Source organism: Zalophus californianus, chromosome X (genome assembly GCF_009762305.2).
Source record: "Zalophus californianus isolate mZalCal1 chromosome X, mZalCal1.pri.v2, whole genome shotgun sequence".
NCBI classification, from domain to species: Eukaryota; Metazoa; Chordata; class Mammalia; order Carnivora; family Otariidae; genus Zalophus; species Zalophus californianus.
The window spans coordinates 13,278,932-13,293,327 of record NC_045612.1 but is presented as its reverse complement, the minus strand read 5'-3'; the positions used below and the strand labels follow the sequence as shown (position 1 = coordinate 13,293,327).

Here is a 14,396-nt window from a genome sequence, read left to right as displayed (position 1 = left end):
GCCTCACTCTTGCTGATTTCTTTCAAGTGCTTCTAGTTAATACCTTTTTACTTTAGTCTTTCAAACGTAAGCACCGATTAACGTATTTTCAAATTTCTCAAAAAGCGTTTCTTTTGCATCATTCACAGAGAAGTACCGCAAACACCCCATTCAGCAGAACGCTGAGCATAATGTGTCCGAGGGCAATACGACACATCAGAGTTCGATGCTCCACTGTCACCCGGCTTTCATATGAGGCGGTGTGTCCTGTCCTGGAGAGGACAGTGGTCTGGATCCACCTGGGACAGAATCGAGTTTAAATAGCTGTGGATATGGCCTTGGATAAATCACTCCACATTTGGGGCTCTGATTTCTCCATTTGTACAATGAAGGCATTTGACAGAATGCTCTCCACAGGCCCTTGTTGACCTTGATAGTCTGTGATTTCCTGCTCTTTCATTCCTTCATTCGACAAATATTCAAGGAGTACTGTGTGCCAAACGCCAATGTGTTCATTAAACTTGAATCCATATTTATGTATTTTGTGAGTTAACTAAAATAACGTATATACATTGCTTTGTCCATCCCTGCTACATTACTACCCAGTTGATGCTCAACAAATGTTAGCTGAATCTGAACCCGTGTTTATTCCAAGGCAGGGATCAGTCTTGTATCGAGAGTCCTGAAAGGAGGCCATAATAAATAACAATAGTGAGTGGGATTGAGGTTTCGCTTAACAAACAAAAGAAATCAGTTCTGCTATTGTTAGCTAAAGGAGCGAAAGAGAGGAGACACTACAATCGTCCGCCTTAGGTTTGAGGAGGATACTGATTCCTGCCAGAAAACCAGTTACTTCACGTTTGAATGACTAAAGGTCTGTAGCAGTTGGTAAAAGTGAGCCATTCCGGCCTGGTTGCCATGGAGACCACCCCTGACAAAGGCAGCAGTGGGGGGGGGGGGGTGGCTTTACACCTCCTGTGATTGGTCTTCCCGGTGGCAAAGAAGATCCTGGGCCCACAAAGCTCCAAGCCACAGTTAGCCTTTTTCCCATGAGCTCAAACACGACTGGATTCATCACGAGCCCCCTGCAGCACTACACACGTGGGGCCCCTCAGCCCACCCGAGAGCCCGAGCCTTCGGAGCCAGGGCCTCGCTAGACTCTCCCTAGGCCATGTGCAGTCGCCATGGAAGAATCATTGGTGCTTTCGAAATCGCTGTAGCTACTTAACCTAAACGGGCGGAAACATGCTGCTGCAATATTGCAAGTGACATGAAAATAGAGCTCTTGCTGAGCGAAGAAAAGTGTGTTAATGCAGTGCAGTCATTGTAACTTGCTGCTTAAGTAGGACTGGTTTTGGTTCTTGGGAAGAGTAGTTGTCTCGTGATGGCAGGAACAGAGTACTGTCCAATTTGCTCTGTCAAGAAAAAGAAAGGTTTTTCCCCCCTGCTCTCCTAAACCATGGCAGACCAGTTCACAAAGTCGCTTAATTCGCATTTCTCAACAACTCCCGAGGGCTCACAGTCCAATTTAAGAATGTCAGAGTTGCCAGGGCCCTCAGACACCATCAAAACCACTCTGCCCATTTAACAGATGAGGCCATGGAGGCCAAGAGTGACACAATGGCAGAGTCGGAACTAGAACTCAGGTCTCCCGCTCTGAACCATGAAAGTATTACCCCGCTGGCCATCCCAGGCCTCCAACCCTGGGACCGCAAATCGCCCAGAATTCCTACCAGGGATGCTCTCATTGACACACAGGCGGACCGACTCAAGACCCTCAGGGAGTCTGGGAGGCAGAGTGGCCGGCAAAGAACGAGGCGGGTGGGGCTGCAGCCGCCGGCTGCCAGCAGGCACTGGGGAGGGAGGGCATGGGGAACACAGCTGTGGGCGCCGGACTCCAGCTTTCAGCCCAGCTGCGGGCACGGGGGGCCTTCCTGATGGGACGCCTGACTTGTAGAGCCAGCGTGTCAGTGTCAGTGGGCACACGGGCATTCCGGCACCATTTCCGCTCGCTCGCTGCCGCTGTGCTGGCGAAGGCGCGCGGGGCTCGCGGGAGCCCGCAGGCCACTCCCGAAGCTGGGAGGCCCACTGCAGCGGTGCTCCCGACCAAGCGGTGCAGCCGGGGTTGGGGGCGGGGGGCGGCCAGGAAACAGGTTTCAGCGGCTGGCAGGCCTGTCTGAGCAAAGCGCTCAGGAAATCCGGGCTCTTTCCGAATCTGAAGCTAATGCCATCTAGACATCTCATGGTTGAAAGCCACAAAAATCAGCATGTTCCGCACACTCTGGAGGCTGCCGAGGAGTCAGAGGAGGCAAGAGACTGTGGAGTCCCCGCCCTTTCAACCTATACAGGTACACAGACCACGCGACTCATTGTCTCTGACAGTACTTTCAAAGCAGACCCTTTTTACCCTATCCTTGAAGTTATGGCTTGCCTGGAGATTTCCAGAGTTATTTCAACCTCTAGCAGACTTTCTTATAGATAAAGAAGCCACGGCTTCTGGAACAGGGCCAAAGTGTCTTCTCTGCACCCTCACAGGAAGACAGCAGGATCTCCAACCCCTGGCCAGATCCTTTCCCTCTGGTAGGAGTTTCCCTCTTGGTCCAGAGAAGGATGGAAATAGAAACAGGGATATTCTTGATGCCAAAGACTTCTTTTCAAAAGCTTGCTTCATTGCAATGTTAAATATGAAATCTTAATCTCTAAAAATTGCCGAAATAGGAAATCTTCCGAATTGCTGTCATTCTTAAGCTTTTGAAAATGCGGTACTCTCTAACTTCTCCAGATCTCTGACCGTGAAGTGGCTTAAGCACCGACCTCATAAAGATAAAGGGATACCATGATTTAGACATTATGTGCTTTGGTGAACATCTATATATAAAAATCTATTTTCCTCTTGGAACATGACAAAAATAAGCATGCATTTTCACGATATTGAAACTCAGCTCTAAAGGAAGCCAAATTAAGAATGCAACAAGTCTCTGAGAAACTCAGCGCATGCTTGTTAAATGAATGAACCAACACATGAATGAAATGGGAGGACAAACTCTACTGCAGACCACATCAATGCAAAATTCAGGCGTCTAAGGTAGCAAAGAGGTCATCATCCTGAACGCATACAGGAATATGACATAGAAAGGGAGACAGACCAACAGAGAGACCTTCTACAATCAGTTACTTCCAAGGATATAAAGAGGAGTTAACACTAATTTCTAGGAAATGCAAAAAAGATTAGCCTAGAAGACTCTGCTTATCTCTGCTTATAGCCCTGGCCTTTTCCTCTCCTGTTAACATTTCTTGCTTTTGTGTTTGTGTTCTCTAGAATCTGGACTTACTGGGGCGCCTGGGTGGCTCAGTTGGTTAAGCACCTGCCTTCGGCTGAGGTCATGATCCCAGAGGCCTGGGATCGAGTCCCATGTCAGGCTCCCTGCTCAGCGGGGAGTCTGCTTGTCGCTCTCCCTCTGCTCTACTCCCCCCTCACCCCCCGACCGCCTGCTCATGCTATCTCTTTCTCAAACAAACAAACAAATAAATAGAAACTGGACTTACCTCTCGTCTGTGCTTTGTATCCTCATTTAGGTAGATAATTTGTTGTTGTACCTTGTTTTTATAGAGTCAGTTCTTAGCTTTAACTTTGATTTTCAAGTTTTATATCTGAATCAAACTTCTGTTCTTGGCCACAAGGATTTCATTTCTTCCATTAAAATATGCCTCCCCTATTTTTCACTGTCCACTCTTCCATATACTGTTTCTAGTCCTAGATGATCACACTTGAGATCACAATCTGCTTCCTTGGTTTAAAAAATGTAAATTTGTGTTATAGATATGCTAAAAGAACAACTACATATTACATAAGGGTGGGTTATAATTCAGAAATCTTAGCACATTCTAATAAGAAATTTTACTGAGCACTCGCTGTGGGCTTCACACTGTGTATTTCATAAAAATATCGGTGGTGTGCTAGAACTTGCTTATTATGCCAACTCACAAACACCAATTTTGCACATCTCTTTCCAGCTCCCAGTACAGTGACTTCACGTCAGTGGCTTGAAATCTGCCACGGGAGGGATATTTACACTATAGATATTGACAAACGCTACAAATGTTCGTTTTGTTTTTTTGTGAGAGAAAGAAAGTGTGCACGCGTTGGGTAGGGGGGAAGGCAGGGGGAGAGGAAGAGGGAGAGAGAAAACCCCAAGCAGGCTCCACACCCAGCGCAGAGCCCAACGTGGGACTTGATCTCATGACCCTGACATCATGACCTGAGCCGAAATCAAGAGGGGGACGTTTAACCGACTGAGCCATCCAGGTGCTCCAAGATTTTATTTTTTTAAGTAATTTCTACACCCAACACGGGGCTCAAACTCAAGACCCCAAGATCAAGAGTCACATGCTCTTCCAACTGAGCCAGCCAGGCATCCCTATTTTTGTTTTTTAAAGAGGCTCCATTGTTTAACATTTACTAACAAACCAATGGGCACAATCTGATTATTTGACTAAAAAGCCTTCATTTTTACAGTCCTGCTACTCAATTATTGCTATGGGTGAGCACTAAATAACAATGTAAATAAAACTCTAATTAAGTTATTTAAGGAAGGATAGTGTTCACAAGTTAGAAATATTAAAAAATCAGACCATTAAAGTTGTTCTCAGATAGCAACAGGTATTTTATGTTGTAAAATAAAACATTTCTTAAATGCAACTTCTCCTCCTACAGAGCACATTCACACGTTAGGTTGACAAAGGTTTATTCTATGGTAGTTTTCTGCTGGTATATTAGTTCACAGTAGCAAAGACTGTGGAAAAGAGTTCTTGACTGTTATTTTCAGCCAGCATGTAAGATTTAAAAAAAATCCCCACAGAGATGAGTGGAATATAAATTTTGTGCAGGGTTTCACTACCTTTCAATCATCAGGGGATAAGACATTATATTGCACTTTTCCAGTACTAAATTAAAGTGAGTATAGTTTTCTACAGTATAAAATATTTTAGACACATAAAAATGTATAGAGAATAGTATCATGAACTCCCAAGTAGGAACACCCATCCATTTCTTCTCTCTCTCCCCCTACTTTCAGAGGCGGCTACCATCCTTAATTTGATGTTCATCATTATCTAGCACATATTTTTACTTTAAATTATGCTTTAAAAGTACACATTATGCATATTTTTAAAGATTTTATTTATTTATTTGAGATCAAGAGAGAACGAGAGAGAGAGAGCATGAGCAGGGGGCAGAAACAGAGGGAGAAGCAGGCTCCGGAGCCTGACATGGGGCTCGATCCCAGGACCCTGGGATCATGACCTGAGCTGAAGGCAGACACCTAACTGAGCCACCCAGTTGCCCCCACATTTTGCATATTTTAAAACTTTATATGAATGCTATATCTATCCAGCAATCAGTTTCCTGTGAGAGTCACTGACGTTGATAGCATAGCTCTACATCTTTTTTTTTTTCTAGATCTTTCATTTTAACTTCTACACAGTACTTTGTTGTAGGATATTCTGTTAATAGTCCATTCTTCTGTTCATGGTCATTCCTGTTGTCTCCAAATTCTTCACAATGCTGCTATGAACATTCTGCCACACATCTCCTCGAGCATGTGTGTGTTTCTCTGGGGCAGATATTTAGCAATGGGACTGCTAAGTATGTGGTATTCATTTCAACTTCACTTAGTATTAGAAAATTGTTCGCCAAAGGGTTGTACCAATTTATGCTCCCAGTAACAATGTGTAAGAATTCTTCTTGCTTCATATCCTCCCCAACACTTGGTATTTTTAGAAATACCAGCAAATTTTTAAGTTACTATTTGCATGTATAATAGCTGTTTTGCACTGAATTCGGGTATTTTGAAACTAGTTGTAAATGCACAGGTGGGTATAGCCCTGTATGCTCCCCAGGCTCAGTAAAGAAATCATTTTAGCTTCTAATGACAGATTCCAAAATGTCCACTGTGGTTGAAGAGTTACAGTTCACTCAGTTAATAACACTTTATTGGTTCTCAGTTGATTTCTCGGAGATTGTCATATAAAAGAGCGTGTCACGATCAAACTGAGTTTAAAACTTAACTGAAGTAATCCTAGGCACATCACGTTCTTTTCAAGTTTCAAATCTTTGACTTTCTCTTCAGCTCCATTGTGGTACCTCACTTTCTTCTCCAGCCTGGTTGTACTTGTTTGCTTATTTTGGTAGTGATCGAGTTAGTGAGTCTATCTCACAAATATGTAGATGAAATGTATCTTTGAAATGGTTTCTATTTTATTTTGGTTGGCTTTAAGGAAAGTTTCATTGAGCTGAAGGAATACATCTTCATGAAGTTCAACTTCATTGTTCTCAATACACATTAGTAGTCCTTTTTGGTGGACATATGCTGAAACTCTCTCCTCAGGATGGAATGTGCTAATTTGCACATGTAAAAATGAGGTGATCAACAAATCAAGTAGGCCCTCTCTAAATGCAAAGAACTTAAGGCTTGAATACGTCATGAGCTTTAATATATAAGATACATCTTGAACTAAAAAGAAAAGCCTGCTGTCACTTCTATGATTTTCTTTTGACCAGTATAAAGGGTTTAGGGTTTCTCTTTAACGCTGGTTTGTTCCTAAGTATTTCACTGTCCTTAGGCGGGCCCCATAAAACCAACTGCAAACCGACCATTCCAAATCAATGTACGGAAATGTACTAAAATGTAATAAAAACAACTTGCTTTCACAATTACTTGCTTGCGACGTGATTTGTTAGGTCTGCTACCTCCATGGGAAGCGGGTTTCTGTGGTCTAGTACCTATTAATAATAAGCATTTTTCTCAGAGAAAGTCTATTGAGTGAAACTGGATTGATTTCTAAGTCCCAAACAAAATCACTAATTTCTCTTCAAGTGGAGCATTTCTTACACTCCCTTACACTTAGAAAAATATACTCAGAGAAGTTCTCTCTTCTTAAGAGAATACTGTAGCCCAGGTGTCAGGGTGGCTTTCTTAACAACTCCATACTCTATAGTATGATATTTGTACACAATTTTGGAAATGTCAACAATAACATTTACTCTTCTGCCAACAGAGGAATAAAAACTGGAATACACATTTTAATCTTCAAGGAGCTCTTGGGAGACAGATTAACCTATTAACTAGTTCACTGACAACACTTCCTCAAAAGGACTCAAAATAAATTTAAAGGCAAAAGAAATAATTTGATTCTGCAATGGGATGCTCGTTGAGGCATCTGAAACATTCTCAGTTTAAAAAAAAAAAAAAGGAAGATTGAGTCAAACCAACTGGATAGATTTTTATTCCTTCTCTATATTAAGCCTGAAGTTCTAGCTCCCTAATGGGCTGTGCACCCAACTATGAGCCCCTTGCAAAAGCAAGCAATGGTTCAGAATACATCGGCAGATATCGAGGTGTCTTCCAGGTTTCCTTGGGCTGCATTAAATGGAAGCAGATTGTTTTTCAGCGTGTAGAAATAGTCACTCATAAATGCGGCTATCTAACCCTTGAAACCTCATTTGCTGCTATCCTACAAATTTGGGTGAAGAAACTTTTTGAGCAAAACATTTTACCCTAGTTCTAGTCAGATCTCCCTGTCTTTGTCTATCTCTCAGAGAATCGTGAAGCAAGGATGAAGGTAAACATTTATTTTTTTTCTAGTTTTCCTAGTATCATTTATTAAAGTCTCATGTCCCCACACGCAACACTACATCCAATAACCCAGCAAATTCCATATATGTAAGACTCTGTTTCTGGTTTCTCTTCTCTGTTCCGCTCTATCTGGCTATCGTTGAGCTCATTTTCATTGTTTTATTTATGACAGCGTTATGAAGAACCTGAAGGTAAACATTTAACTCAAAATACTTATGGTGCCTTTAGGTTGTCACTAATAAATGAGAGGAAAGGAGATTTCAATGTATAATTGATACTAAACTGAAAAAAAATACATGAATAAATTTAAGGTTGAATATTTTTAATGTGGAATTAACACAAGTACATTTACATTGTAAGTACATTTACAATGTAATTAAATTTTGAAGACATAAAGGGAAATTGCTGCTATGTTTTATAGTAACACACATTTATAGCCCAATAAAATTAATACAGTGCGGTTCCATATACAAATACATATACAAATGTAGCATTCATTGTACAGTGATTAAGACATTAAAAGACTATAACTGTATGTTTGAATCTACAGAACTCAGTTTTGTCTTAAAGGATTAAAATCCCTAGTTTAATACCATAAAATTAAAACGTTTTGTGCAGAGGGGCATCATCAAACATTTTATTTCCGAATTCTGTCTTCTAACCACAGGATCAGCACGCAAAAGAAATGTACTTCAATCTCATTTTGTTGTTATTGTCGTAGAAGCATTAAGTGAACAATCAAATATATGGGCATTTTCATGAGTGAGTTATAATATAAATCACCCATCATAAATTCATTAAATTGGACATTAGAAGAGTTATAATTTGCAGGTAAAATACAATGGGTTTGTCATACAAACTGCTACATCAAATGATACCACTGGCATAAACTACGATCTTCACATGACACACAAACCTATTTAAAAGATAAATTTATGTATAATATAGTTGTTTATTGTAAAACCAATAATCAAAAAACATGCACCTAATAAGCCAAATTGACAGTAAAACTCACAGTCTGTGATTCAAAAGGCAGCAATTTCAAACCATTGTCTTCACTGGTCCAGACTATAAAATACTCCAAGCATAAATTCAACACTGCATGCAACAACTGGTCCTGGGCTTTAAAACAAGTGATCATACTTTTTACATGTTTAAAAGAAAGACATCTACACATGTATCATCAAAGAAAAACCCTAGGAAGGAACACAATATAACTTAAGAACACCTTTACCAGAATGGGTTTTTCTACAAAATTCAAAAGCAACTCAAGACAGCGGAACGTAGAACTTTGTTACAGGAACACCTCTTGTGCAAATATGAATATTTAACTTAAAGCTGTGATAGGTGTATCTAAATTTCGATGCATAAAATGTAAACTTCAACACATCCTAACTAGAGGAGTTTTTGGCTTTGGATCTTTCCAGAACCATAAGACAGTTCTGACAACCCTAAATACCAGTCAAAGTGCAAAAGAGGTCCTTCAGAACATACATCCCTTTCGTACATTATAGTCCCCTAGGTAACAGAAGCAAAGAATAAAATAAACTATCAACCAACAAAGGGGTTTAAAATCTCTGATGATCTCTCTTCTCTGTGTTTTTGTTTTGTTTTGCTAGTGAAAGGTTATGCAAACAATTACAGGTAAAGCCTTTTACCTGCACATGTTCAAAATCATTGATTTCTGGTTTTGAGATTTTGAGATGGAATCTGAATGCATGCCATGAAAAACCCCACTGGGAAACGAAGCAACACTGCACTTTTCACCTGAGGGGAACGGAAGGTGTGAAGATGGTTCTCGCAAGAATGAGACAAACTGAATGACGAAGTCCTCCTCAGGCCTGAGGAAATTCTGTGAATGTCATGGGCAGCACGGATCATCCTGACTCTCGTGCTGTTTGCCCTGTAACACTTTTAAGAAATATAATCTAGTTCACACCTCCAAAGGAAATATTTTTAAAAGTCTATTCATTCTCCTTTAATTCAAGGGGAACTGAGTTTCCTTGTGTTACTCAGAGCAGCATCTACAAAGTAATGAAGAATGATGTTAATACTCAAGTGACTTCTAAGGCCCAAACTGTCGGTGCTAGAGGCTTCTAACACTAAATGGGAGGATTCAAAAGGTTCATCCTGAATTCAAAGGTGATGTCTTTTGGTTGTCTATGAAAGTCGTCATTCTGTTACAAAATTATTTCTTAGAGGCATCTAGTTTATGAGTGGCATAGCTTCACTGGAAGCAAAATCAACAGAATTCACAACTCCTATAACTGGATTTCATAAATATTATATGAATTATGCTGTGTGCATATAGAGAACAGGAGACATGGTAAGCACATAAGTATCACTCTATTTGCCAGATCTCAAAGAAGATAGTCTAATATCTATTTTTAAACCTAAATGCTACGAACAGTTGCATAGGTGGTCAACTGTAATTTCCTAATCCACGAATTGGCACACATTCTATTTTTGTAGGGCCACAATATACTGTTTTGCCCGATGCACTGTAATAGGCTAGATCTCGATCAAGACTACTTGATATTATAGCATTCAACAAAAATCTACCAATAAGTATGAATTTGTCAATTGACCTAAGTCGTAAGTGCATGTTATTTGTAAGAACTATATACTTTTAAAAGGTCTTAAGTCAGAACTTTCTAGAGAACAGGGACCAAGGGGACTTAGTCCCTTGATCTAGTAGCATTGAAAAACAGTACTGATGGGAGAAAATAAAAATGACTACAGAAGAAGAATGTGGGATTTTTTTTGCCAGCTAACGTGGATATATGTTAACATATAAGCTCTTTACTGCCTGAAACAGAGGCCCAAAGCAGATTTAAGTTGTCGTTTTGCCACGCGCTTTTCAAAGGGTAGTGATACACACTCAATCTACTGTGATCGGTTACAGTAATGGAATCACTTCAAATTAAAACTAATCAAATATGTAATTTTACATGTCCCACATTACAGTTAGCTAAAATGTAACATAATTAACTTTGTCCTGAATTAAGTAGGAGGACATCTGGCTCTACATTTAAAATGATGACACGTTAGGGAAAACCTACCGAGTTCCTATATTATATGGAAGTTAGATGAATACACTTGGTGTTTTCAGTTTTGAATCTTGGAGACCTGAGCACAAGAAAGGCCATGATTTTCTGGTACACACATGGCTTTATTGATTTTTTAATTGGTTCATAAAAAAACAATTTACATACGTTAATTTAAACAGCTTCTTGAACACATACTTCAAGTGACTCACGTATTTCTTCTCCCTCATTAATGATTTAACTAAGCATAAAGCAGTTATCAGAAAGCTGGCCATGTTTACTTTCAAACTTAGCTTTTCAATGTAGAAAATGGAATCGGTGAAATTTGGGGGAAAATGTGATTCATTACAACCATTTGGCTTCTGAAAGCATTCATAGTGTTACTAGCTTAGATTTTATCTTATTTTAAGAGATATCATTTTTTTTTTTTAGAGGAGAGGGGAGGGGGGAAGGGAGAGAGAGAGAGAGAGAATCTGAAGCAGGCTCCAGGCCCAGTGTGGAGTCCGACGCAGGGCTCAATCTCACAACCCTGAGATCATGACTTGAGCCGAAATCAAGAGGGTGATGTTTAACCGACTGAGCCACCCAGGCCCCCCCAACAGATATAAATTTTTAAAGTAGTAAAGTGCTCAATTCAGCATGTGGAACATTTCTTCCTATTTGCCCGATACTCTCTTTTTACAGTGAGTGCTTTTTCCGCCTTGTATAATACAAAAAAGAAATTGTTAACTGCTCGAGGTCATGAAGTTATTGTCCTGTGCTTTTAGAAACTTTGACTCTAGGTTTTATGTTTAGGTCTAAGATCCAACTCAAATTACTTTTCGTTTATGCAGTAAGATATAGGGATGAAGGTTCATTTCTTTTACCATATGGATACCCAATTGCTGGAGCACCATTTGTTAAAACAGCCTTCCTTTCCCTATCCAGTTGACTTGGTACCTTGATTGAACATTCATCGATTATGTATATGTGGATCTATTTTAGGAATCTATTTTTCTATACTAACTCCCATACCACACTGCATTCATTACTGTAGCCTTACAGTTAGTCTTGAAATCAGGTATGTAAGTACTCCAGATTTGGGGGATTCTTCTGTTCTGGATTTTTTTGCCTCTCTGTATACATTTTAGAATAAACCTGCATTTTTTTTTCCAGAAGGGGCTGCTCAGATTTTGACTGCATAGACTCTAGAGGTTGACTTGGGGACAATGGATTTCGTAACAACACTGAGATTTCCAATACTTCAGCATGGTTTCTCTCTCCCTTTATTAGGTCCTGTTAAATGTATCTCAGCAGTGATTTGTGGTTGTCAGTATAGAAGCCTTAGATAATACCTACTGGCAGAATTATTCCTACTTATTTTACAGTTTATATTACTTATGTAAATTGTATAATTTTTTGAAATTAGTTTTTTTCAGTTCTCTGTGGCCAGAATATAGAATCACAATTTATTTTGTATAATGATTATGTATACTATGGCCTTATAGAATTTACTTATTACTTCTAGTAGGGTCTTTTTGTGTAGAGATTCCTTATGGTTTTGTACATATATATGATCTGCTCAGCATGACAGCGCTGCCTCTTCTTTTCATTTTGTTTTCTCTCTTTATCTGAGGTATTGGCACTGGCTATAATGGAAATGGGGAGAGTGAGTATCCCTCGCTTATTCCCAATCTCAGGGCAACAGCTTCCGAATACTTCACCATTAAGTATGATGTTAGTTGTGATTTTTCATGAGCGTACATCATCAGATTGAGGAAATTCCCTTTATTCCTCATCTGGTGAGAGTTTTTATCATGGAGGAGTATGGAGTTTTGTGAAGCTTTTTTTTGCATCTATTGAAATAATGACATAATTTCCCCCTATGTTATGTTAATATGGTGAATCACACTGATTTTTAAGTGTGTGATGCAAGTATTTAAACATCCAATTTGAAATAATTTGAGTTTCTCTTATGCTTTCTTTTTGGTCCCATGTGTTCTTTGGAGGTATGTCATTTAATATCCAGATAGCTACAGATATCAATTTCTTTCTTTTTTTTAAGTAGGCTTTGCACCCAACGTGGGGCTTGAACTCACGACCCTGAGATCAAGAGGCACATGCTCTACCGACTAAGCCAGCCAGGTGCCCCTAGATATCAATTTCTACTATAATGCTTTTTAAGACTTTATATGATTGCACTCTTCCGAAATGTATTGAGACTTATTTTAATGACCCAGCATATGATCTATCTTGGTGACTGTTCCATGCATACTTAAAAGTAATGCTGTATTCTGCAGTTGTTGGGTGTATGTTTTAAGTAAATGTCAATTAGTTCAGATATGTCAGACTCTTCTGATTACTAATTATCTAAATAATTCAGCAATTCAATAAATATCTAAATAATTCAACACCTGGGCGCCTGGGTGGCTCAGTCGGTAAAGTGTCCAACCCTTAGCTCAGGTCTTGATCTCAGGGTCATGAGTTCAAGCCCCACATTGGGCTCCATGCTGGGCATGGAGCTTACTTAAAAAATATTAATAATAATTCAACACTGGTACAGAAAAACTTTAAAAGGTGATCCAGATTTAGACTACCTAAAAAAAAAAAAAAAACAAATAAGAAGTGACCCTAATTGTGGGGCTCCCATGTGTCCAGATATTTATATTTAGCCCTGTCACTTGTAGATTTTGTTTCATGTCATAAATGATATTCAGAACCAAAAAAGTTACTCCCGGTATATTAGATTCATTTCAACCCAGTGTACCATCACCCAGACTTCTAATACAAGTCCCAAACCAGGAATTCAAAGGAAATATGTGCATATGATAATAACCTTGTTCACAAAAAAGTCTGTTTTCTTTTTTTGTGATACCTCTTTATAGATAGCTCAGTATTACTTAGGGGGAAAATATACAAGAATACTGGGGCTTATTTCAAAATCCAGAAATTGTATGTATTAAGGGTTTGGTTAATAGAAAGAAATATCAGATTAGCACTCATTGCTTCATACTACCTTCATACATTAAGCCTTGGACATAGACACGGGTGTGTGTGTGTGTGTGTGCGCGTAGCTGAAAGCCACCATAAGGAAATAATGTGCTCTTAGAACTAGGTGAAAACACACTGGTAAAACACTCTTAGACATTAAGGCTGGTACCTTAAAAGCATATCATCAGTATTTAGTTCTGAAGGATCTCTTACAAGACACCACAGTATCTGAAACTCTCTTCCATACCTATCAACCTTGCAGGGAAAAGTTTAACATGTTTTAAAAATCTTTCTTCATTAATTTAAAACCGTTAAAGGAAAATATTAAATCCTAGCAAACATAACAGGTTTGCAGCTCTGTTTCTAAGTGCAGAGAGGTTCTTACCCTATGTCAACTGCATCCTTGGTGGAGCTTTAAAAATTTTAGCCTTCAAACAAATAGTATACAGTCTGCTCATATTATACCTGTAACTTTGGCATTCCGAAACCTATAGTCACCGATTAAAATCTGCGCAGTGTTTCCTGGAATCAGACCTTCTTTTCTGCTGTTTAGATTTTTCACCAACCTAAATAATAAATGAATTAGTAGCCAACAATGGTAATATACAGTAATAAAAAACAAATACATCGCATTGCAGTTCAAATTTTCACAAAGCTATTGCATGTATTCAACGACTTTCATGACATTGTGCTTGAGTCCTTTGAGTAACCTACAAAGGACTTAGGTTATTAGCAAAAATGGTTATTACTTTAATGATCCGTCATT

At 39.3% G+C, this 14,396-nt stretch overlaps 2 protein-coding genes across 4 annotated transcripts in view; one reads left to right on the top strand and one right to left on the bottom strand.

Annotated features, from left to right (window-relative positions):
• The window catches only part of F9 (coagulation factor IX), a 32,740-nt gene extending 32,282 nt beyond the window's left edge, over positions 1 to 458 (top strand). The window contains exon 9 of the mRNA XM_027608250.2: positions 129 to 458. Within this exon, the coding sequence (XP_027464051.1) occupies positions 129 to 235 (107 nt within the window). The 3' untranslated portion in view covers positions 236 to 458. The remainder of the gene's footprint in view (positions 1 to 128) is intronic.
• Positions 459 to 7,937: 7,479 nt separating this feature from the next.
• MCF2 (MCF.2 cell line derived transforming sequence) overlaps positions 7,938 to 14,396 on the bottom strand; it is a 103,892-nt gene continuing 97,433 nt past the window's right edge. For all 3 annotated transcript variants that reach the window (XM_027609467.1, XM_027609468.1, XM_027609470.1), the window contains 2 exons: positions 14,096 to 14,196; positions 7,938 to 9,637 (listed from right to left, as the gene is read on the bottom strand). In XM_027609467.1, the coding sequence (XP_027465268.1) occupies positions 9,597 to 9,637; positions 14,096 to 14,196 (142 nt within the window). In that variant the 3' untranslated portion in view covers positions 7,938 to 9,596. The remainder of the gene's footprint in view (positions 9,638 to 14,095; positions 14,197 to 14,396) is intronic.